We start from the raw sequence: 26,650 nt of genomic DNA, 5'->3' as shown, positions 1-26,650 counted from the left end.
ACGGGCAAAAAATGTCTCGGTAGGGGAGAATTTTAACTGGTTATTATAAAAACTTTGATATAAAAACATTTATGCCGGGTGCACCTGCCTGCACCCATCAAACGTACGGAGATGGCGGAGGAGAGTCCGCAAATAATTGCACGCAGCTAAGCGAGTGACAGCTGGGGACGTTTCCCGGGGTCATTACACCGGATACTTCATGATTTGAAAATTGCTTGGACGTGATTTTCCGATATGTTTGCCAGACTTTTCATCGGTTTGGTGAACCTTAAAACTTGACTGTTTGTCAAAAAAAAACCTGTAATGTTGCGAATTGGTACTTAAAAATACGAATTCGTGGCATTTGGCACAAAAATTTGACAATTCCCTTGATTAATCTGATGATAAGCGAGAAAAAGAAATCATACATTTATTCGTTTCGATATTGTATAAGAGAAAAGAAAAAAACATTCACATTTGAAACTACCCGTGATGGTTCCAGATTTGCCTAACTTGCCGTGACCCTCGCATCGCGAGGTTGGAGCATGTTTTGCACCTCTCACTGAAGTTTACTTTTCGGATAATTATTTTTTACCATAGGCTAAAAATATAAAAACTTACCAATTGGTAGGTTTGTGATGACAGAGACATTTTTGACTCACCTGAAACAAAAAGGACCAAACAATTAAATTTTTTGTTAAGTATTTACGTTAGTAAGTAAGTAAATAACATGTCTACATGGAAGAAAGGAGGTAAGGGTTGACAAATGATACGAGAATTTTCAATTAATTGTGGTAGTACCCTAATTACTTAGGTTACTAACCCAAATTTTGCGGTACTATCACAATAAATTGGTAATGTCCACATAATCTAACAAATTGAAGTAGTACCAACATTTTAGAAGCTAGCCCCTAATACTTTTTTCCCGTGTAGCCATGAATGAAATCCATGTATCATTTTGCTCCGAAGAAATTCATTGCGACCGAAAATTAATCATTAATGAGACCATGTCCTGGCTATCTAAGGCATGTGTGAACGCTGGGGGCGAGGGGAGGATTAATATTCGGGAGCTATTTATTTTTCTAAAGGGCTGCAACATTCGTCTTCGTTTTTCGTTTTAATAGATTCAACCTTCTAGCATGGCAAAGAACCAAAGTCTGTTTGAGCTAAAAAGGACACTTAACTATCACCAGCCATTAATTGTCAAAGAATATGCCAGGAATGTGTACGCAGTAGATAAGGGGCCGTGTGCTGGGAGCTGCGAATTTCATAAAATAATTTATCCCTGATTGCGACAACGGCGCTGCACATCCTCATCCAGAAACCGGGAGCGCGCGAAATGTGCAAATCACCGCTCGCGGCCATGGTCATTTGGTCACCTCTTCCCGGACCGCGTTGACCCGGGTCAGTGCTGTGCGGCTCACAACCTCGCGGACCCAAAGACCAGACAACAATGGGAAATGGCGCAAGGGCAGACTGGCTCCGACCGCCAATCAGCGGTGCTGCCGGACCTCGACCAAGAACTGCTTCGTTAAGAGAGAACAACGTAAGAGCATTCGAATATTGCCAAATTTTACTTGTCAACATACAATTTTCTCAGGAAAATTGCGAATATTTTCCTTCCGACTTTTCATAAATAAACGTTTTGCAGGAAGTCTGAAATTTGATGAATTTCGTGTTTAAGTAGAAACTACCGAGTGAACTGAACGCGAGAATATCATTGGCTCATAAATTGAACGAAGAAGAAGAAGACATGACAAAATGATCTAATCAGGTAAAAAACAAGTATTAAATTGGGAAATTTTGCCAGATGACGACGATGACGTCACTAAGCGTTGCATTCTCTAACTTTTAAATATACTTTTACACTATTTCCCACACCAGGGGAAAAAGTATAAAAAGTACTGCGAAATTAGCTATTTTAAGACTCTCAGACGAAGCATATAAAATTCGTGTGCAAATTCTCCATTTGAAAATACATAAATATTGTACGGAAAAAAGCAGAGCTTTTCTTAAAAATGAACATTTGATGCGGGTAAGTCGGCAGTTTTAAAATTTTGATGCCAAATTTTTCCTTAGCACAATACGATGAGCTGCATTTCTTGCCCAATCACCCAACTGCGACCTCCGAATGGTTCATACGGCGTTTCCCCTCAGTTCGGCAGGATATGCATCGCTCACTTTTCGAAAAAATCCAAAAAAACATGAGCTCCAAAATTCATGACGGCTACAGAGAACCAAGGCTCAAGATACCCCATCACATGAGCCCTTTAGAGTTCAGACAGTCGGGCTCCTAAGAGATTCGCCGGACGGCACTAGGCGACAGGCTGAAAATCCGCATTCGTCAGCGTGGCGTGGCGTCGTCACAGCGCATTAGCGGAGCTAAGTTATCGTGTCAATTACAGGATTTGCCGGAGCGTGTAATTCGGCCGGGCACCGATCCCCAATTACACTTGCAGGATTTCTGACATCACGGCGGCGCGCGTCCAGGTGAGGGAGCCGGGCGCTGAAGGTTACGAGCGGGACCGGCCCGTAGCCGTAGGAGCCAGCGGGAGGCGGGAAATCGCCGACAATTTGCGATTCCCGTCCACGGTCGCGTCCATTCGTCGCTCTTCTGCACGAATCGCATATTCATTTCCAGGTGAGCCCTGGAGAGCGTGGGGTTATATGGACAACAGGGCTCACGTAGAAATCGAGATGAGTCCTTACGTCGGAGGAGCGGCGCGCATTGTCCACCCGCGCACCCTCCGCGCGGGGTACGAAACGTGCCGCGCGTAACGTCGTCATGCTGCGCTAGAACGTCGTATGACCTGGCAGCGTTGCAAAATTTCTTTTTACGGAGGTTTGAGTGGGGATCAATTTTCCCGGGAGAATTAAGCGCACGCGGAAAAAGCGCATTGAGAAAAAGCTATGGCTTATAAACCAATTAATGGTTCATACGGAACAGCATTAATAGTTGTTTACGAACTAATGATTATCGGTCTGTGAGCCATGTTGTGGTAGCTCGTACTATAGTATGGTATATATACCATAACTAAGGTATATGGACTATTATTATATGTCGCCTTTGCTACTATTAACCCATATGAACTACCATATGAACTACTCATTGGTGTATAAGCCATAGATTTTTTTCTGTGTTCCTGCAACTGAATCGAGCAGATCCACAAAGTTCTACGTATGGATTACCATTATCACTCGTCCAAAGAGCTTCGCTACGCGTTACGTTCGCCTATGTGCATAACACAGTTACCTTCAAGCAGGGCGGACCCAGCAATTAGGCAACATCGGATTTCCTCCATTCAAACCTATGCGAAATAATCGATTCTTGTTGGAGCACCTGGCCCCTCCAAGAATCAATACATTTCCATAAGTTCAATCGTTCAAAAGAAGAAAAGACACTGTTGCCAATCAGGGCCGGATTAAGGGGTGGCCACATGGGTCGCGGCCCATGGCGGCAAATTTAGAGGGCGGCAAATTTTGCAATATTTTTAAATGTAGGTATAAAGAAATATCGGATTTAGAAAAAAAAATTACAAACGAGAAAAGGCGACAAAGTCTCTCATTTCCTGAGAGCGTAGTCATTTTTAATTTCGTCGTCTTTCAGTGATAGAAGAGACAGCACTTTTAATTAGTCGAGTTAAGAGAGAAACCAAACACGCAATTTGGCCTGGAATGGCGCGGCGCAGAGAGCAATGATGACGAAGACTTGAGATGAAAACGAGAAGCCATCGGCGCGGTGATCGGCATGTAACACATATCAGCGCCTACAAGACTGGACGAATACTTCACGCATTGCATCAAACACAGTGCGGTCATTGCGGTCAGCGTGAAACGGATAGCGCCTACAAGAATGCATGAATACTTCACGCATTGCGCCAAACACAGTGCGGTCAGCGTGAAACGCTTGGCGCCTACAAGACTGCGTGAATACTGCACGCATTGCGCCAAACACGGTGCGGTCTGCGCGGCGCGGCGGCGGAAGTTAAAATCATTAAACCACATTCATGTTTGTTCTTTCATAATTTTTTCGTTCATTTCTTACGAATGAAAGGCCTTGTCCACACAGAGATAGGTTTACGAAACTTAACTTTTGCTAGTAGTGCTGACAGGGCATTCCCAAAAAATGTGTTCAACACGAGTAAATGCGTCTTATGCACCCCTCCCCCGCTGGCACGTTCACTTGATGGTTTTTATTGATGTTTCAATACGAATGAGAAGGGGGCGGCAAAATACAAGCGGCCCATGGGCGGCAAGTAGGTAAATCCGGCCCTGTTGCCAATTTGCTCGATCCGTAAATGCCTGCAGGCTGATTATTGAAATTAATAGACAGAGAAGACACAGGGAAAATGGAGGGATCCCACTGGTGGAAGTAAGTGGTTACAATGGACAAAATAGGTAAGTAATAGACTCACTAAAAGCAGATATCGGATGCAGAGACCTTGCTTATGGACAGGATTTAGTACTTTCGCTATTTCAAAGGGTCAATCGTTAAAATATGAGAATAAGAAAAAGAGCTTTTGGCCCATTTTCGTAGCGATTTATTGTTAGTCTGAAGTCTGGGAAATATTAATACATTTTCCCGATAATTATTTCTGAAATAGAGAAGAGAAATTTCTGATATAGAGATCTATTATGTCTAGAGAAACTTAACAACGTTCAAATGTTACTGAAACGCCTTACTTCAACCTAGAGTATAGACTTACATAGCCCCTGCTTACGGAGCACACGCTAGGGCCAGGACTCAGGACACCGCGATCCACCCACAAAGACCCACGCGCTGCATGGGTAGGAATGATAATCACGCATGTTTCACCAATTACGGAAGTTCATTCCGCTTCAGTTGGAACGTCCGATTCGAGTAACTTGACACCGCGGTTTCAGGGAACTTCCAAAGTGAGGGACCCGCTTGTCGTAGACTGCAAAAATGCAACTCTTCTCCTTTCACGAATCCGCAATGTAATTCCTGAAGTTCCATGATTAACATGACTTCCATATAATTTCATGTACTTAGTCGGCATTTTCAACCCTCCTCCCCCTTGTAACGCTTTTGTGACGTAGGTCCCTATCTTTTAACACGTAAAAACAAAATGGCGGAACGCTCTCCTCGACCCCCCTCCCCTCCCCCAGGGCGCCACGTATTTTAGGGACAGCTTCTTAGCATTCTGGTTCGTGACAGTCACAATTTAAATCAGCATCTTAGTCCTTTGTTAACTTTAACGAACACGCTCTTCCAGTATCTATGTATAAACTAAACCCGACGAGCTGCGCTCATTAGCTGAAACTAAAAGGACGATGCCTTAAATAGTCGGTGTAAACCAGTGGCGTGGCGTAAAGGATCGATTATCGATATTTCTCCATTTGACACTGTAGTAAAGAATCGATTCAAGGTGTTCGCAACGAACACCTTGATAATCGATCCTTTTCCATTTATTTAAATGGCGGATAAATCGATATATCGCAAAGTACGCCACGCCACTGGTGTAAACCTCCCCTATACACCACCAGCCAATCGTGATAACCGCAATGGGTGGTGGAAGCTGGAAGCATCTCATTTTCCTATTGAGCAATGGGTAACCCGGGACGCTCTCTCAGCGAGGCAGGATAGGTGTCCGATGAATTGGTTAACCACGCGCGGTAAATTGACCATGGAAAAACTTGACCTCATTCAGCTGCGGGCGCCGGGCTCTGCATGCCCATGCACATCACGAGTGGGGAACGCATCATATTTCCTTGGTCAGAATGCAGTCGTTAAGTGCATGGATGCCCTGAAAAAGTGCCTCGCGTAAATTCTCCGCTAATGGCCTACAAGGCCACAAAGATTCTCGCTGCGCGAATAAATCGGGTTTATAGCCGAAGAATCGACTCATTACCCCGTGGTCATTTCCCGCGGATATCACGTGCGCTGATGGGCGATCGAGGAGGCCAGAAACTTTACGTTGATCAATACGTCAGACTCAGGTGCGCTGGTAGCAGAATTGTGTTTTGAGGGTTTAAACTTCTAGATTGGCAAAAATTAAAGGGATTCGCTTAAACGCCAAATTTCTACGTCCAGTATCAACAGAGATATCACCTATCAAAAAAACACGGCGTATGACGTCATCGCCCGCGGTGATGCAATGATAAATACCATGGTTTCTTCCATCTTGACCAGTGCAAATGTTTGGATCACTGATTGATGAAGACAAGATAGTAGAAACCATGGTATGCACTCCAACGGTGGATGTCGTAATTCGCCATTTTTTCGATGAGCAAAATCTTCGTTGAAATTTAGTGTTTCTAATCACACACAAATCTGCGCTATGTGCTTGATACATCGAAACATGGGGTCCGTGAACAGCGCCATTGATCCACTTGCTCCTGAAGCCCAGCCTTCAAATATATTCATGAATCATTGGATTCCAATGGGCATTTGAATGCATGACAATAAATTCTGAAAACTGCACTCAAAGGTGCAACAAGCAATTGATCGTTGGGAGTAGGAAGGGGAGTTGCGAAAGGAAAAGTAATCTTCGCTATCAATTTCTATCATCGTCGCCCGCAATAAAAAATTCACGAGGTGTAAGGGGATAAGTGTCTAAAAGTGTCTAGAGTGTTAAGTGTCAAAGTGTCTAATGAAGCTGCTCCGAATTTGGCCATCATATCATTGCAATCGTATCATCTCAATTTCCGTATGCAATCATATCATCTCAATATCCATATGCAATCATATGATCTCAATATATGCAATCATATAATCTCAGTATCCATATGCAATCATATGATCTCAATATCCGTAAGTCTAATTCAACTTATTTTAATCTTAGCAACACTGGAAACGTTGCAAAAACTCTACACCGCCTCCGCACATCTTTTGTCGGACAACATCCGCGCAGTAGTGCGGTGGCATAGCACCTCCTCGAGCCGAGAACAATCGCATGCTCATCCTCGAGTCCTCCAGTTTATGTTTCATGAAAACCCGGGGGGCGGGGGAGGGGGCGTCCAGAGCAGGTGCGGGGGTCGGCGCGGTCATAAACCAATTCCCTTCAAGGACGAGGATATCTGTTATACAACGCGGGCACCGGCCATTAAGACCTGGCCGCAGTTCAACGATCCGTTGAGCGCCCGTAATTCGAATCGTAAATAAAGGTTGGTGCCCGTTTCGAAATTCAGAGATTCTTGCACGGCCGCACCCTACCCTTCAGAATTCGATTTGCTGAGAACCAAGGAGGGACTCTTAGACGGACGACATTCAGTCACAATTAAAAGCGAACAGTGAAAAATTGCGGTCCGCAATACCTACTTTATTCAAGCTATTTTTAATTACTGCAGTGTTAGAGAGAGTTATAAAACTGCACCAAAATTGACTAACATTGCCGGGTAAAGGGGTCAAATTTCCAATGCAGCGCGGCTGTAATCCCAATGGTCAAATTTATTGCACTCCAAGCTTTCAGAGTCTCATCTTTTGAAAGTTTCAGATGAGTCCATAACAGAAGTAGAGGAACATTGATAGATCGAGTAAGTATAAATGAAACGCTAGCGCACGGTGAATCGAGTCAATAGGAGAAGTCGGACAACATTTGTAAACCTTAAACGCCTATAACTCCGTTTTATACGAAACTTTGAGGCTCAAAAGGTGGTTGCATTGGTTTTCTCGTAAAATTTGTGTGAGAGCGTCTCTTGATCTTCAAAACGAGACGAAATAATCTTGAAACATGTAGTTTTCGACAAAAATTTCATGTCCGACCTCTCCAGGTAATTGACTCGATCCACTGGCGTCGCATTTACCTTTCAGCATGAAACAGACAACAGCGGCATTGGAGCAATATTCGCATGGTTATTTCCAAAAACATGTCTCTACAGACCCCAATTTGAAGTTAAAACTCGTAAAATCGTCGCAGAAATGCGCTGAAACACAGTCTTCAATCAAGAGAGCGGCCTCCAGCCGAAAATATACCTTCTAGTAATTCCGGCGTGGCTCGGGAAGTCATCTCATAATTAATTACTTTACTTGCACACTTATTCTACTTCATTTATTAATTAACATTTGCATTTTCCAATCTGCTATTTACTATAATACTATACAGGCCCGCCACAAGGGGGGGGGGGGATGCTGGGTCCTTGGTACCGGGGCCCGGGCCCTGGAGGGGCCCGTGACGCAGGTGACAAACCACTACGAATTCATGTGTAACCCTTGTCTCGTAGGGAAAAGTGAAAAAATTACCCTAAAAATTCCGCAAAAGGCGAATAAAGTTTCAAAAACACGCTAGGGCACTATACAATTTTTCTTACTTTTTTAGAGATTTTCAAGATTTTGAGTATATGTAGAATGATATTTTTAGTAACTGTGTTTCATTTTCTTCCGTTGTCGGATGCTAAGAGGCTCCTTTCTGGGCATCCTCGACTTCAATGGCTTAACTCCCTTGCCATAGACGTGCGAAAGGGGAGTCCAGGGGGGCCCGGCTCCCCATAGAATTGAAAATTATCATCTGCCCCCTCAAAAAAAATTTATAGATGTTTTGAATGCAACAATTCGAAAGTTTTTGGTGCTGAAAGTAAACAAAAAGACGTAATTATTCTGCAGAAATTGATGGAAAATCTCCTTCATAAGAGCTTCATAATGCGTAATGGAGGCCCCCCGGACCCCCCTCCCCCCTATGCTAGGGGCCCGGGCCAGAAAATTGGTACCAGGGCCCGAGATGGGATGTGGCGGGCCTGATACTATACCATATACTTAAGCTATATCTCCACTTAACATCTATTACTGTAGTTATTACCATGTTGTTAAATACTTTCTGTTATCAATTTTGTTTAAATAAATGACTTATCTTGACAAAAAAAAAAAAAAAAAAATTATCAAGAGAGCGGGGAATCGATCAGAGGAACGGCGGTCTTTTTCCGGTCCACCCAGCGCTACTTCCTTCAAGCGCCCGAGACGGTATTTCCGTTCACCCCCGCGCGCGAGTGTGGTCGACGGTCGAAGGCTCTAATGAGGCTTGACGGTGAGGACAGGGCTTTCGTTGTACCGAAAGTGCAGGGTGCCAACCGCTGACAGGTCGCCGGGAAGCCGGACGGCGGTGACGGAGAGCTCCCCTGAATTAATGCACCACGATCAAGCTTCGGAGGATGGGTACGCTGCCAACCTGGACCTGAAAAAGGCTCGAAACTAGTAGGAAAAGCTGAGGATTTCCTCGGCGAATTGGCGGAGGGGCGGATCCCGCCTACGTTTTTGTCGTGCAATCTTTTGCTTAAGACGCTTCTAAGGGGCGAGGGTCGGGGGTGTCGCATTAATTCGCCGGTAAATCACATTACGGTATCAGGGCGGCCGCCGACATTTTTCCACGACAAGACGGGGCGTTGAGTTAGTTGAGTGTTGTCGGATCACCAGCGACCTAAAAAAATCGCCTAATAGATACTCAGGGCTTGGCGTTGCCAAATGGACATATTTCTGCCAAACGGAACTATGTGCATTAAGACATGAGCCCTGAGACCCATAAGAATATGTGCATTCCAAGACTCAAGTCATAATGCACTTAGTTCTGTTTGGCAGAAATACGTCCAAATAGTCCTTTCAAATCTTGTTTCCCCCGTCTTTACATGAGAACTTTCCCGGGAATGGGCCAGGGTTGCCATAGTCAGGGAATACTGTAAAATGTCAGGGAATTTTGAAAAATCAGGAAAAACCTGGAAATGTCAAGGAAAAATTGTAAATTTACCTTTATTAGCTTTTCAGAATGGATTTGACGTTTAGAACAGCAAATTTTACCTGAAAACTATGTCAAATTATGTCTGTTTTGCCATGTTGCATGTTTCATTTGTCAGGGACTTTTACTCAAATGTGTCAGGGAAGTCAGGAAAATGTTAGGGAATTTCATTTTCTAAATTTTGTGGCAACCCTAGATTAGGCCTATTGCAAACTACGCTAGAGCAAATAGAAGAGTTATATCTAAGAGAAAATGGCTCAAAACTCATGAAGAGCGCATCGGTAATGTCTGAAATACACTCCTAGCTTCGCAATCTGCGTAAGAAATATACGTTTTTTAAAACTCCCCGCTTCAAAAACGACACTACGGCTCAGGTGAACATTTCGTGAGAGGAGTCATTCCATGAACCCTTGCACACTAGGATGCTACACAATATTCAACATGACCAACACCAACCCGCCAAAAAACGCATGCCGAGACGGGATTTTATCAACGGACGTGTTTATATTCACATTTTACTTGCGCTTATAAAGAAAGAACGGTCCTTCCTCACGATTTGCGCGCGGAAGAGTTTTTTTGTTAGCAATTTGCAAGGTCTGGCGAAGCACTTGGACTGGGAGCAACTGCACTTGGGGCCGTTTCTTTGATGCGAGGAAAAATATTCATAGATTTACTCTAAAATTAAATATTTTACGAGAGAAAATTTGGCAATATTCCATACTCATACGGCGTTTTTCGATTTTCCCTAGTGCGGCAGAGTAGGTCACCGGATACGACTATGACAAAAAATAAAAACTAGGGGTGTCAGGGAGCTTGGAGCTTACAGTAATAAAATTTACGCATGAGTGTTTCTCTGCAAAAGTTGAAAAGTTGATTTTAGCGACTGCTCCCGGGACTTTGGCAACTTCCGTGCTGGGCGCAGCACCCCAAAAAAGTTGATTAATATTCATGGGGCCGCGCGGACTGCACTCTCGCACACCCTGCCCGGACCCGCCTCACCCTCCACGCGCACTTTTGGACGCGCGCCGCGTCTTGTCGCGACGCTATGTCTATCTCGCTGCGCTTTTTTGCATGAATTCCCTAAAGATCCGCGACCCCAGCGTTGCCAACAGCGAATCTCAAAAGTCAAAAAAGGAATTCGCGTGAACGTAATTTAGTCACGTCGAAAAAATAAAACGAATATAGCTACAAAGAGGGTTATAAAATTGATGCAAAGACCAAGCATTGGTGTATGCACCATATTGAGGCAGACACCGTATTTCTACGGTCTCTTTGTGGATAAATCCCATCTCCTCGGTGACCGTTATATACTACCAAAATTCTGAAACTCTTCACCTCTCTTAATTTAAAAATCTAAATTTTCTTATATACTCCCATTTTCAAAATTCTCTGTAAAGACGTTAATAGCCTGTGACGCTGACTGTCTTAAAATATACTAACTAACTTACTGAAACAAACAGACAAATTCACGGAATAAATTAACATAAAACGCCTCTCTATATGTGGAAATGTTGTAGGTAATTGATAACCATCGTCAATTTGAAAGCTCCGAGTTAGACCTCCGAAGCTGTGTCGGGTTTTGGTCGGATAGGCAACTAAACGAACTCCTCAACAAAGCGTAGAGTATTACGGAAAAATGAAGGCGCTCCGAGTCGAGATTGAGCTGATAAAGGCCCTTCATCATGCAATGTGCCAAATAAACTTATTACAGTGATTGTAAAATGACTGTATCATTCAATTGGACATAGTTACTCAGTACAGCCGAGTTGAGTTTGAACCAAAAAAAAGGATTGGCACAGTTTTATTCCTTCATAAGACTCAATGTAAAAGACAAAGACAACAATTTTTACGTTAAAAACCTTTTCTTTTGACTGACCAAAACAAATTGACGATTCGTCGAATTTAAAACTACTCCCAACTCATTTTTTTCCAAGATGCGACTTGGTGCGTTTCCAGTAGCAATTTTTCAAGTTGGCAACACTATTATTCCTCCATTTAAATCCATGAAAGATATCGGTTTTAGATGAGGCAGGCTGTCTCACCAAGAATCGATTGTTTTACCTTCATTTAATGGAGAAAAAACAGTGTTGCCAAATTTCAAGAATCGCCACTGAGCATTTCTGTTGAACTCTGTCTAGTCCTTCCCCTACTTTTTCAGACTCGTCATTTCGCGAATGCACGGGCTATTTTTCAACACACCAGTTTAGGGAAATAAGTGTCTGGACAGGGATGATATACGAGGAAATTGTGAACGTTCAATGGGATCTCCTAGCTTTGCATATCATTTCCGTGGCGCCGGCAAATCTTGTCCGACGGGGCGCTCACCCGGATTAACCACAGTCTGAGCAGCTTGCGCCACACATGTCCCCTTCCCGGCACTTACACTGCCGTGCTCAGGGAGAACACCGTATGAGCATTCAAATGTTGCCACATTTCCTCTCAGAAAATTTCTATTTTTGAAGAAAAATATGAATACTTTACCCTGATTTTTTCAGGCTCTTTAGATCAATTTCGAACAAAATGCTCCGAAAAATCGGAGGAGACATATTCACAGATTATCCTGAAAATTCGTTGCGGTTCGAAGAAAATTTGACAACGCCTGGTGGCTTATACGGCGTTCTTCCTTAGCACGACAGTATACACAGGTTGTTTGTTTTTGAAGAATATAAGGGACTCGAAGCCCCGCGGAAAAACCTGGTAGCAAGTTTACCTGCTGAGCTTGCCTTACTCCCTCCTTCGCATTGAGTCAACATAGTGTGCATCGTCGCTCCCGGAATAACCTCTTGAACTGAGGTATCTTCCCATCCCATCCGACCGCGATCTTATACTCGGGGGAGTGGATGTTTCGTGACAAGATCTCCCTTTATTTTCTCCGGAGCATGAAAAACTAGTTCGGAACGACTTCACCTAGATACCGGGTTTACAGAATGACTGCGTCGGTAAGCAAACACACAATTGGGCGTATTTCTGCCAAACGGATCTATGTGCATCATGACGTGAGCCCTCTTATGCATAAATTCTTATGGATCTCAGGGCTCATGTCTTAATGCACATATTCCCTTTAGCAGAAATACGTCCAATTGGCCGGACGCGTTGCACGAAGCGCCACAACACGAGCGCGCAAGAATGAACATTTACCGGGGACCGAAGATGGTAATAAGTGTTGCACCGCGACCGCGCACCGAAAAAAAAGTGAAGTTGATTTAACATTCTGGATGTGAAAAAAGTGTGCGAGAACTTAGAAAATGCTGAATTATCCGCCAAAACAGTTATTTTTACATCTTGGCATTGCTAAAATAACTGTTTTGGCGGGTAATTCAGCATTTTATAAGTTCTCGCACACCTTTTTTACATCCAGAATGTTAAATCAACTTCACTATTTTTTCGGTGCGGGTATTTTTTTTCTGAGTCACAGGGTTGCAGCAAATTGGATACAATTTCAAATTCACCTAATTTTGTTCCATTTTTCTCAAAGTGCGGCGAATAAAACCATGATTGTGACTTAATTCCCTGACCTTTCTTGAGTATTTTAGTTCGTTTTTACAACCGGATTGCCTTTTGCAAAAAGGAACCAAGAGCATTGCAATGTTGCTAAGATTAAGTAACCTATTTCGTCTTGGAGCAAAAACCTGATCATCTAAAAATTTTCCATTTTACGCGCTAAATACTATAAATTTAAGACTAAAATGTCCGTGTAAATGTCATATTTTTGCGTGATTACAGTAGTTTTGTGGCAAGGGTAAATATGCAAGTCTTAGCAGCACGGCGATGCTTCTGGTTCCTTTTTGCGAAATTTAATCCAACTCATCGTGTGCTCTTCAAGACTTAGATAATATCTGGATACCAAAGGTACAAACTACTGATAAAATAAAAAGGTCAATGAAAAAAATATGACAAAACCGAACAAAACTCTACAAAATATTCCCCATTTCCATAAAATTCTATTCCTGGCATACATTATTTAAGGTTCAAATTTCAATCTACGATTTCGCGGGTCCATTGGCGCAACACATGCGATTCTTGCAAGTTAGCAACCCTGGGTATCATCCATTAAGACGTATATAAACAGTCGAATAATCTCGAGACAGGCCTCACCGCCTCATCTATAATCGATTATAAATAACACTGAAAAAAAAAATCTCGGTGTATTTACTAATAAAAGGGTAAAATTACCAAGAATTCAGGGTTCTATTTGATCCCAGTTTTTTCTTAGTAAAATTACCATTTACGGAATTGGTAATTTTAATTGAACTTTCTCGGTAATTTTACTGGACCTTGGTAAAAACGCCAATATTTTTTATCGACTGTGGTAGAATTACCGAGATAAAATGGCAAAGTTACCGGGAATTGATTTCCAATAAAAGTGGTATTCTTACCTGAAAAAAAAAAAACAGTAAAAATACCGGTTTTTAGGTAAGCTCACCAGTCTGCCTTGGTAAAATTACCAATAATTGGTAAAACAAGTGAGATGGTAAAGGTACCAACGGACCGTGGTAAAAACGCCGAGAATTTTTTTTCAGTGTATGATTCAAATGGAGGAAACGCATTTTTGCCAACTTTCCAGAACCGTAACTATGACGGTTGGCAACTATGCGTGACCACCCGAGCAAACCGCCACAGTAATAAGCACATCCCTTGACGATTATCCCGAATCGCAGTTGCTAAACTCGGGGACGGAATTTTACTATCAGTTTGTTGACTAATCTCCTCCTCCATGAATAATTACGGACGAATCTGACAACCCCCAGCGACTGTGATGCGTGATGCAGAACAGCCAGGGGCATCGGGAGCCGTGCTTCGACCGGATGAAGAGTGAAAAGGAGAGATGCCACAAATCGTCACTTCAAAAACGGAAGAACATAACTTCATTTCGAGCGAATTCTACAGAGGTTGGAGATATACACTCGACGGAGCTTATCCGAAAATGCAGTTACGTCCTTTTGCGATACGGGTGACGAAATCCCGGACCAGGGTCAAAGGGACTCGACGTGGAGCCCGCAACTCCCAAATGTTCCGAAGGGGGGACGGGGAGAGGGGGCAGGGACGCTGGAAACAAAAAGCGGCGCCTCAAAGCTCAACTTAGCCACCCCGGACTTTCGAGGCGTGGGTGAGGCTCGAGACGGGCACTCCGTGGCAAGGTTGCCACGTGGTTGTAAAAATTACAGCGGTGGTTTGTATCTATAGTGGCCCCAAATTAATCGGTTTCGCAGTTTATGGAACCGAGTATGAAGAATTATAGAATATTGAATCAATTGTTAGATTGTATTAATAAACAAAACAATAAAAAAATAGGATTCGTCCGAGCACTTACTATTCGTCATTATATACCGTTCAAATCAACGGAGATACCTATAGTTAGTTAGTTAGTTAGTTAGTTAGTTAGTTAGTTAGTTAGTTAGTTAGTTAGTTAGTTAGTTAGTTAGTTAGTTAGTTAGTTAGTCAGTCAGTCAGTTAGTTAGTTAGTTAGTTATTTAGTTAGTTAGTTAGTTAGTTAGTTAGTATATTTTAAGACATTCAGCGTCACAGGCTATTTTATTCTAGGGGAAAATAACAATTTACATTTTACGCGAATTAGCGAGTAACGTTTTAAACCGTTGCATAATCATCCAAAAGACTCCAATAAATCGTTCAGATGATTGGAAATCTACGAATTTTACCTTCGACTGTTACGGGCTTATTTTATTCATGTTAGGAAAGACAGCAGTATCGCGTTATGTTCTGCATGCGTGCGTAGTTACGTTTCAAAATCACCTCACAATCTAACTTAGAGAGTTGGGAGGAGAAGATACCATTTTACTCAAGACAGCAGTAAGCACAGGTACCCCTCTTTCACGGAATCATATGGACTTACAGCTACTTGACTGAAAGACGTTAATTTTTGCTTCTTATTGCTTTCTCGTGATCCTCATTAAGAAAAAAAAAAGAAAACAGACGAATCAGCAGTTTTAACGGAATCAGTCAGCTCATTATTAAATTAGATCAGTCGAATTTTTAAGGAATTTCAATTTAGAAAATTTGAAGTTGCTGCTCTTTCCTAAAACACGGCAGCGCAGGGAAAAAGGTTTTTTCAACCTTGGATTCACCAATCGGCAATGTACTTACGTAAAGTCAGCAGTGCAAGTAGAGGCGACAACTCTCACTGATGAATTGTAGGTGAGAGAAACCGTATTATGCACTGGTATGGTTCGCGTTAATCACGTTGTTCTCCGAAGGGCGGCACCTCTACTTAATACTGGGTCAATACGCGTGGGAACTCGGCTATGAGAGAGGAAGCTTTTATTTCTTTTCATAGAGCACCGTCCTCCCTTCTTAAACATTTTGCCTTTTTAACCCATGCTGTCAGTTTTTATTCTGCCGCGTTCCTATTTTCGGGGTCTTTGTGAATTTTTGTTTTCAACTCATTCGTGAATGTTAAATTTCTGTGCAAACATAATGACCAAATTTATGCTTCGATTCATTTCAATGTGCGGTTTGTCAACACTGTCCCAAAGGCCTGGTGTGCCTTGGGGGCTACTTTTCCAGTTGTTAATATTGCTTTGCAAATGTACCCTGTGGATCCGCCTTTGAAAGCCTCGGATTGAAGATTTTAATTTTGATGTTCCGATTATGCTTTGAGAGAAAACATGGAATCATGAAAATTAGAAGAGGAAAATAATTAAATTTCCGCTGTGACTGGGTTATTTGAGGATAAGGGACGTTGGAACCTATACATAATCAGCAATTTTGCATTTTAGTCGACAGCATTTGCACCAACGATTTTGATCATATTTCTGGACAAAAGTACTATGTAAAATCATGTCGAGACACAAGACTTAAATTTTGCGACGCGGAAGCACCCTTTTCAACTCATTTTACAAACAAAATATTTATTAGTTTCCCTACTAGAAAACTTACTTTCATGAATGAGCCAAAGATAAGGGTTCTTATCGTATTTTATTGCAAAATAAAGAGTAATCGTTTCAAGTATGGAATAATAGACAATAGACTCAATCTTGTTTCAGCTTTTTGCGCCGCAAAAAAGACTTGGTTGGACTTGGCAGAGATTTTTCTTTTTTTTTTCTTTTTAAATTTGGAAAATTAAATGAAAATTCATGCCAATTACTTCATTCTTCTTCATTGGATGATTTGTTTAAAATGTCTAAAAATGTATTTTTGAGCCACACAAGTTTCAACGCACCATACGTGGAGAAGGTGGGTCACAGAGCCAGGGGGGGGGGGGTTGAGGCTCTAGTGCCCCCCTAATACCTGTGACCAACATTTTTTCCAAAAAAAAGGCCATTCTCGCCATTCTCTTCGGTTATCATACACTTTTCACCTCGCGATCTCCACTCCCTTCCAAATTTTTAGCTAAACCACTACACATTGGTATCATTACCATGCACTATCGCACACTACACTGTGTACAAGGTTCGCCTGTCATTAGTTTTACTTCGCTAATTTTCCTCATTTTTTTCTTTCCTTCAAGTAAAATCATTCGTCAGAGATTTCTCAATTTTTTCTATCCATCCCACTGACGAGTCCAGAGCAACAATAAATAATTAAACAACCACTTCGACATGATGATGAGTGGAAGATAAATGCAGTGTCTAGTCATGATACTCATCTTTCCTAATTAAAACCGTCGTCGCCAACACACGGTGATGGGGAGGGGAATAGGTCTGGAGCGTGAAATAAACTGGATATCTTAATGCTAAAAGGAGCTATGTTGCACGCAAATCGTGTTCTCATAGTTCTTTTTGACATAAATGTCCAACTGATGCACCATTGAGCGTGTCAGCCCGAGACCAGACATAATACTCCAGTCTAAGGTTTTTCTTTACTCTTTCCGCACGGCTCATTTGAACACATTTCATAATTCAAAAATTAATTATCCGACTCGGACTTCAAAGAAACAATGTAAATGGCGAAAGCTCATGCCCCGTGAAAGCTTTGCTAGCTTGCGGGTCGAGGGGGTTTTCAGTTCGAGGTGCCTCGGTGCTTTAACATTACCCTTCACTTCGTTTCGCGAGAAACAGAGGAAGTAAAGAGATGCATTACTCGAGGGCACTAGCAGATTTCATAATTGAATCGCAGGAATTACGCGAGTTAAAATTTTAATTATTAGCGGAGAGAAGGTAAGTTTAAGAGAGAATGAAGGGTTGAGGCTAGTGCATGATAACAATCGCAGTGTTAATTAAGTTCGCATGCTTACAGTGACACAGTCTAGAAACAAGTGTGAGTACATCATACGTAGACAAATTAAGAAGGGAAAAAATAGAGCTTTCAAAGGTTAAGATGATCAGCTTTTTCTGCAAACTTTCCGTACATATGCTTGCCACAATTTTGTTTCCTGAGAGGTATTTTGGTGCGGTTAAACCTCGCCTTTTTAATAAATTCAACTGTGTAATTTTACTTAGCCACATCAGCTATTGCCAAATTAACTGGGTAATTTAATTTTTTACGAGATAACGTTTAAGCGGAGTCCTTTGAAAATGTTAAGGGATTTACTTCGTATACTATTGAGAAAATTCACTGAAAGCACAAAAATCCGGACAACCCTTTTCATGCAAAAAATTAAGGTACTCAATTAAAGTTGCCGATAGCTAATGCGGTTTGGTTCCTTTCTGCTTAGCGCGGTTCGAATGCTAGTAACTCGCGTTGCCTTGGGGCTCGAATAGGAAAGCTCAAAAGGTAAAGTAGGGTGTCTACTAAAACAGGCTGGTCAAAAATAAATACTTTTACAGTACTTTTTCAGTACATTCTCGAGAAACTCAGTACCTCCTCCAACAGAAAAATTCCGGACATTTTCAGTACCTGAATTTGACGAGATTAGAAAAATTTCAAAAATTTGAAATTGCGACAAAAATGACAGAAAATTTAAAAAAATTCCAGACCTTTTTGCGAAATCTCCGCTTTTTTTCAACACTTCCGGACCACCCTTAAAAAATCAGTACTATCTCCGAACTTTCCGGAAATTCCGGACTTGTAGACACCCTGGCCACGATACCTGTCTTATCCAAAAAATCACCTATTCCTACATACGCGGAAACTTAAACACATGCTGTTTCTGAAATGAAGTAGAAAGAATGGTTCCTCAGTACAAAATTCAATTTAAAGGCGAAACATTCCATTCCCGAGTCAGCCTTTGCCGCAGCTCGACCTGCTGACGCTGACGGAGCCCAAACATTTCGAGTCCAACCCTCTCGTTCCTTCATTCCTTGCTGCATGCAGATGTTCCCCTGCTTTTCTCATTTCCTACCTCTTCCTTCCTTTCCCCATAAATCGTGCTCAGCTTGAAAATTTGCACGTCCGGCTGTTCTCTCATCCGCATTCGACCAATTTTCCCGAGGTTTTGGAAGAATGCCCGACACCTGCCCGGGCACTCCGGACCGGCTCGCAAAACAACTCCCGTTCCTGGATAAATAACGAAGAGAAAACGACCGACTGAAGATGCTCGTGGGAGCTTAATTGTGCTAAATTGTAAACACAGCAACAGGCACACTACGCTAATTAAAGGTCCGCAGACTTGAGCTTGCAATTTATGGGGAACAAATGCACTGGCAATAGGCCATGCCTCATTGTTCGTAAGCACTTACTTGCTTAGTTCAAGTTTTTAGAGACCCGTTCTGCCGTGCTAAGGAAGAACGCCGTATGAGCCATCAGCCGTTGCCAAATTTCCTTCGATAAATACCGAATTTGCAAGGAAAATTGTGAGTATTTTTTTCCAAAATTTTCAGACAATTTTGTACGCAATTCAATCTAAAATATCTGAAAATTTCGAAGAAAAATGTGCATGAATGTCGTGAAAAATACATGTTTTGTCGAGGGAAATTTGGCAACTCTCGAACGTTCATACGGCGTTCTTCCTTAGCATGGCAGCGTTACTGGCAGTTGGCCTCTTTTAGCTCTGAAATATGAGTGTTTGCCATTGTGTGAAAGGAAACTGTGTATGCATTCGAGCGTCAGAAAATCTCCTCAAATGTAACGTTTGACAAATTTTAATATTATACCTTGAAACCCTGATAAAAATTACCAGGAAAACAGTGCTGAAATGCAGTCAAACTGTGGAGTTGTTTACTAGTCTCAACTAACATCGCGGTTAAAGCTTCTACTAACATCCGTTGAGACCAATAAAATAATTAACTATTTAACAAGCATTTAAAAACTGTTATGCTGGTCATTTTTATTGGAGATGCATCTTACTGACTTGCGCGAATCAATTTTTTGGAAAAATCCAAGGAAAAAATGTTGAAAGTTTTCAGAAAGTTCAGTTTTTATTTGAACACGTTTGTCAAGGAGTGTGTGTTCATTCAGAGCTTTAGCAAGCATAGAAGACTTACCTGCTTTAATTTCAGAGTTTACAACTGGAAACTAAAACGCTATCATGCGTGAAATTTGAGAGCCCAAATGTCACATTAAAGAGAATTATCACAGAGAAGTAAATACTAGAGCTCCTGGTAAGTCAAGAACGGAATTGAGGGTTAACGCATCAAGAGATACGATTCTTTTCCAAAAGCGGTAAAGTCCAAAATTGACGTTAAGTTACATTAAGTTTAATTTCTTGCCCTGTCTAGCAATGCTGTTGCTAAAACTGGTTTGCAGAATAATGTCGAACTCAAAATAACAGTTAAAAGGTTAAAAGTTCAACTGACCTCAATTGATGTCAATATAGATCAGCGGAAAGTAAATATATAATTGGCATTTCGGCACTTTTTCACTTGTAACCATTGGCGGATCCAGCAAATTGGCAACATTGTTTTGCTCCATCTAAACCTATGGAAATGTATCGATTCTTGGTAGGGCCAGGTGTCCTGACAAGAATCGATTATTTAACATAGGTATAAACGGAGGGAATCCGGTGTTGCCAAATTGCTGGATCCGCCTCTGCTTGTAACGTTTACTAGGCATGGACGTAACTAAGCGGAAGGGATCAATCTAAACGGAGAGCTTCTTAAAAATGTGTACACACACTACCACACATAATAAATTATATTAATTAATAATTCAAGTATCTCGTAGATAAATTCCCTCTGCTTACTTGATGACGTCCAATTCGCTAGTTACATAGAGGTGTTAATTTTTCAAGGCTGTAACTAGCCGACATGGCAGAATGCCATTACAAGTGCTCGCAAGCTGCGCTTTTTCTCTGTCTTTAATTTGCAGGAACACGAGTTCTCGTCGAGTGTGTGCGTGAACATATTGAACCTTTCACCGGGATCGTTTGTGGTGATGGGTCATTCGTTCGAACGCTTTTTAAACAAATTGAAGCGGCGATGTTTGGGTCTGCTTCATTACAGGATCGCACCGGTGAGGCGTGCTTGAGAGGAGAGAAAAGTTTGCAAACACGTCACCACTAATGGTTGGCAATTTGCCGCGGTGTATTGCAAACCTCGGGAACGTTGCTTAGGCGTGCAACAATGCACCCTCACACCCACGCACACATCCTTCGAAACAAACAAGTGTATATATGTATGTATATACTCTTAAATATAAGGCGAATGCTGAGTGATGGTGGCTGACTCACCAACACCAGTGTTCCTTCGAGAGCACGTAAATGTGAGAATAAAGTAAACATTAAACCAGGGGGCATATTTTACAGCTCGGCGAGAATACATTGTGTCAAGGGACGAATTCTTTTTCATCCCACTTTATGCGGCGGTAAAATGGGGAAGGAAATAATTTGCACCAGCTGCACACCGCACAGGCATTTTATGCTGGCAGAAGTGGTCTGCCTGAATCCGCGTTTTCACCATCTTTGTGCAAAATACGAGTACAGGAGTACACATATACCAAATGCACCGACGTGATGGTAAAACAAGGAGCAATAGGTCTGTTGCACATAAAAGCCGGAGACGATACATTAACCGTTTGACGGGTCTGTATCGACGGTGTAAGTCGGCAATCACATAACTGGGTTTCGATGTCGCAGACTTCCTGCCATACTTTATTTTTCAAACGGAAAACTACTCAACGGCAATTCTTTAAAACTGCGGTGATTTTTCTTCTTCGTGCGAAAGAAAATTCTACAAAAACTTTAAGGAATGATGTCACTTTGTTCTCCTTCAAAAAAATAACATGGAGGCGGAGATTTTCAGACACCGCAAACGAGGTATCGACGGTGTAAGTCGGCAATAACGTAACTCGGTTTGTGACGTCGTAGATTTTCTATCATACTTAATTTTTTAAACGGAATACTTCGTAACGGCAATTCGTCTTTACGGCAGGCGGGGGACCCAGCGCGAAACGCGCATTGGCGCCTACAAACCTAACAGGGATACTTCACGCGTTGCGCAATGCGTGAAGTATCCCTGTTAGGTTTGTAGGCGCCAGTGCGTCGCCGCTCCACTTTGTGTTAGGCTCTAATATTTAATCTGGCGGAGTCAGCGTTATTCAACTCATGATTTTAAAATGTTTGCACATCCTGTATGGATTATTTTCATTTTAATTGATGAAAAAAAATATGTATTAAAGGAAAATATAATGTGTGTTTTGTAAATATTAAGGTGGTTCCGTATCAAACTTAATGATTTCCAAAGCACACGAATTTCTACACAATTTCTTATAGCTTTTTATAATTGATGGCGAAAAAGCAACAGTCAGGCGATAAAGTGTAAAGCCTGGCGATAGGAACTATAGCCCGGCTGCATAATTTTTTATCGCTTCGTATAGCCCGGCCATATGATTTTCTCCGCATTCTACAGCCAGCTATATGATTTTCTGTAGCCTTCTTTAGCCGGCTATAAGAATTCCTATGGTGTTTTGAAACGCAGCTCTTATCGCCAATTTTTACCACGGGAGGGAGGAAACAAACGACCACGGATTGCATCACACGCGTTGCTTGTAATCTCAAAATCTAAGCTTCCGTTTACTTTACAGCGCAATTATTAATTAAAAACATATCCAGCACTCAGCCCCTCGAGGCGGCTCTGACTATCGCGTGTTCCTGGATTTAGCCTTCAACCTCTCACCTATACCTCACAGTCTATCCTCTTCCTCTCGATTTTCTTCCGCTCCTTCGAAATCCGTAAGATTTGATCCACGCGAGCAATGCACCCTGCTTCCGGCGGCTTCCAGTGGCGTGGCGTGAATTCCGATATATCGATTGTTATGCCGTTTAAACTTATGAAAAAGGATCGATAAACAGGGTGTTCGCAGCGAACACCTTAATAATCGATTCTTTACCATTGTTTGAAATGGCATAAGAATCGATACATCGCAATTCACGCCACGCCACTGCCGGCTTCCTATTAAAAATGGAAAGCGCAGTCCGCCGTAATCCCGCGCTCAAACGAGGAGATCGTGAAAGGTTTCCCTCGCGCCCCCTGCGTAGGTTTAAAAAGCACTCGATCTTGCATTATTCCCTGTTTCCACGTGCGAGCTCTCTCTCCTCATTTACTCCGCGCGCTTATTAGGAGAGATAAGACTGCGAAATTGGATTGAAGGATGTGCTTTCTTTGCAGTGAACCGGAATCCCTTGTTTTCTCCCTCCGGCCCGCCCTCGTCTGGTCGTCTCCGCCCATAACGCGAGCTTCATCTTCGGCACGTCTTCCCCGAGGAAAATCGGATCCATTTTCGCGAGAAACCCGTTTTCGTGGCAGTTTTCCGCGGTCCTGAAGGAAAAACTTGTTGCGCCGAGAGCAGTGGTGTAATCCCCGGAGAGGGAGGGGTTCTGAGGTCTGAAACTCATATGGTTTGAATCTCGGGTCGAAATTGCGACATTAAGTTCTCATATGCCGGCCAGCGGGCCGATTATTGAAACTGATTGACAAAGCTACAGACAAAGAAGACAGAAGAGATTTGGAGCGATCCTATTGGTGGAAGCGGGTGGTTGCAATGGACAAAGGAGGTAGACAATAGACTAACTAACGGCAACCCACGAGGGACCCGATAGTTAGTCCATCATTTTCTCCCTTAGTCTATAGGACTCACCCATTTTAACCAATAGGATAGCTCCAAACTCCCTATGCTTCTTTGTCTATCGCTTTGTCTATCAATCTCAATAATCAGCCCGCAGGTTGGCCTGGTAGTCAGCGCGTCTGACTCTAGGTCAACAGGTCCCGGGTTCGAATCCCGGTGGTGGCGTCTAATTTTCACGGAATTGACGAGTAGATCTGTTGAAACAGATTCTCTTCGACCCTAATCCATGAAAATTTGAACAGCCTGGAGCATGGATCTGCCTAAACCCCTCGATTTCTACGGACAATAAACATACCTAGTCTAAAGTTGACTGAAGGTGCTAGACATGAAGCCATAAAACCAGCAGGGGGAAAAAAAGTTCTCATTTCTGTATGATAAAGTTGCTGGAATCCTAAGGGCAGAGTGGTCATTAGCGGATCCAGCAAATTAATTTAAATTATGCGGCTGATCGCACTGTGTTTGGCGCAATGCGAGAAGTATTCCTGCAGTCTTGTAGGCGCTATGCGTTTCACGCCAACCGCTCCTGACTGCACTGCATGTGTTTGGCGCAATGCGTGAAGTATCCATGCAGTCTTGTAGGCGCTAATATTTGTTACATGCCGACTGCCGCGCCGAAGGCTTGTCCTTTTCACCTTAAGTCCTCGTCACCATTCCTCTCTGCGCTAAGCTCCGGGCCAAATTGCGTTTTTAGTTCCTCATCCTCTGTTAACTCGACGATTTAAAGGTGCTGTCTCTTGTATCACCGAAAAACGACAAAATTAGAAATTACTATACTCTCAGGAAAGGGAAATTTTTTCCCCTTTTCTCATTGGTATATTTTTTTTCTGAATCAGATTTCTTTTGTACCTACATTTAAAAAAATTGCAAAATTTGCCGCCCCCTAAATTTGCCGCCATGGACCGCGGCCCATGTGGCCACCCCCTTAATCCAGCCCTGATCGTTGTTGCCTTGAAGAATTTCATCAGATTTTTCTCAAGCCATCACTTTTTCCCCTAATTGAAACTAATATTTGCATTGGAAAATAAATGCTCTGGCTTGATCGCCATAGTCTCGGGCTGTAAAGACATACCACCCTGTTTCCAGCTGGTGCAAAGGCTCCAAATCCCGGAACTTTCAGCCACCGATCCCAGAATGGGCGGAATGTCCATGCAGTCTATAATTACAGCGTTCAGAGCCGGAGCTTTCTTTTTAGCAGGCCTCTTCCGTTTGCGCTCAAATTACTTGGATGGGTAAAAATATAGGATCTACTAAGATACTCTTTGACACTTTCTTGAGGCTCTTAGCAAGGCTTGGAACGGCCTAGAGCTAAATCCTTTGTTCTCCCGAGAGAAATTTCTCATAAATGACAAAGACATGAAAACTTATTTTCTTCCACAGCTTCCGGCGCCCATCTAAAAAAAATGTAAGACGGAAAATGCTTTCTCCGTCAAGAAAATCGTTATTCGCGAGGCTCGGCATGATTTACCACCGCTCAAAGAATGATAGAATTTAAATGAGCGCGACACTTCTAGAATACCCGGAGCATCCACTTTGAAACGTGACCGTAAAAGGCCTAGAGCGAGTAGTGTTTCCTTTCGATAAAAGTATCCAAGTGGTTTCAAAGGGTCACGGGATCATCGAGGCATAGTCAAACACGGAGGAATGACTTTGCACCGCGCAACATCAAAAGGGATGCTTTAGCCTCGAGAGGTACTGTGAGTTAAGAGGCTGCAACTGCAGATCAAAGTTATGGATGCAAACCTCTCGGAGTTTCGTCTCCATTGTTGGAATCAACATGATTACCCGCGTTATTAGGTCCAGGAGTACATTCAAACGGCCGAATTTTGGTGGTCGAATTCCTTGTTAATTGAAAGGGTTGCGTGATTGCCAAGTGAGCACTAGTTTACTAGACTCCATTTTCGTTGCTCATCCTCCAAACTTAATTTTACCGCTCACTGGAAAAAAAAAAAACAGATTGGATCTAGAGTCCAGACTCTTAAAAACATCGGCAAGAAAAAATACTCTTGATTCAATCGGATTTTTGCTTCAGTCAAGAACCAATCCTCTTAATTTGAGCGGAAGTCCTTTTGATTTAAGCAAAAATCTGATTGAATCAAGATTATTTTTTATTGTCTATGTTTTCAAGAGTCTGGACTCTAGATCCAATGTGTTTCTTTCCCCCAGGGCTCGGTATCATTGGGAGAAGAATAAATTTGATTTATTTTCATTCGTATCTGTACGTGAAGATCTAACAATGATCTATAAATTTCACGACGCAAACGGCATTTTTTGATGTAAATGTTAGAAAATCAGCATATTATGAAACGTTACGCTTGAGGAAACTTTCCTTGATTACTAATAAAACTTCCTCATGGAATGTTTAGCTGCAGGAATTTGAGCGAGCTTTGCCTTTATTTCCTTGCAAACACGAGAAGAACATCCATTACGAAGGACTAATTACATTCAGCTGAAGTGATAAAAATGCAACTTTTAGCACGGCGTTGTCAGAGAGTACACCTTCAATTTTATGCATAGGCAACTGGGACATTCATCAAACCCGAATAGTTACGTTGCATCCAGGCGCCGCGCCGTCTCGAGAAACGCCTTCAATTTTTTGCATGCAACACGGACATCCGTCAAGTGCGAATAGTTGTATCCAACAGATTGTATGAATCGATTTATATTTCGAGCTGCCAACTGATTTATCGCCTCGCCCTATTCTTGCCGTTAACGTACTACAAACAATGGCTTTTTCATTTTTACCTATTATATTTTTCATGGTGCTGAAATTTGTTTCAAACTACTTACATTGCCTTGGAGCCTCATGGGGAAAATCTCCGGAATTCTCTACGGGTATATAAGACGATCTTTCCTTGTAGTTTTGCTTTTCCAGAATACATATCGACCATAAAATTTTCACATTCTTTTTATATTCGTTAAGTATTTGTGACTAAATTACTGATATCCCTTAAAAATAAAACATTAAGATTGAAAGGTGATCGAAGAAGCTCTAAGACTGGAACGCAAATTTAAAGTTTAAAAAAACGAGTAAAGTGAATTAAAAGGCTAAATATGACGAGCTTAGGACTGAAAAGAGTTGGACGACTTTGGAA

At 42.2% G+C, this 26,650-nt stretch overlaps 1 protein-coding gene across 7 annotated transcripts in view; it reads right to left on the bottom strand.

Annotated features, from left to right (window-relative positions):
- LOC109032066 (uncharacterized) overlaps positions 1 to 26,650 on the bottom strand; it is a 296,669-nt gene that overhangs the window by 93,753 nt on the left and 176,266 nt on the right. For 5 of the 7 annotated variants that reach the window (XM_072302695.1, XM_072302696.1, XM_072302689.1 and 2 more), the window contains one exon: positions 601 to 641. The exons of the other annotated variants lie outside the window; for them this stretch is intronic. In XM_072302695.1, coding sequence (XP_072158796.1) covers positions 601 to 641 — 41 coding nt within the window. The remainder of the gene's footprint in view (positions 1 to 600; positions 642 to 26,650) is intronic. 7 annotated transcript variants of the gene reach the window in all.

Source organism: Bemisia tabaci, chromosome 7, assembly GCF_918797505.1.
Source record: "Bemisia tabaci chromosome 7, PGI_BMITA_v3".
NCBI classification, from domain to species: Eukaryota; Metazoa; Arthropoda; class Insecta; order Hemiptera; family Aleyrodidae; genus Bemisia; species Bemisia tabaci.
Note: the sequence above shows the minus strand (reverse complement) of the source record. Positions and strands in the feature narration are given on the sequence as shown.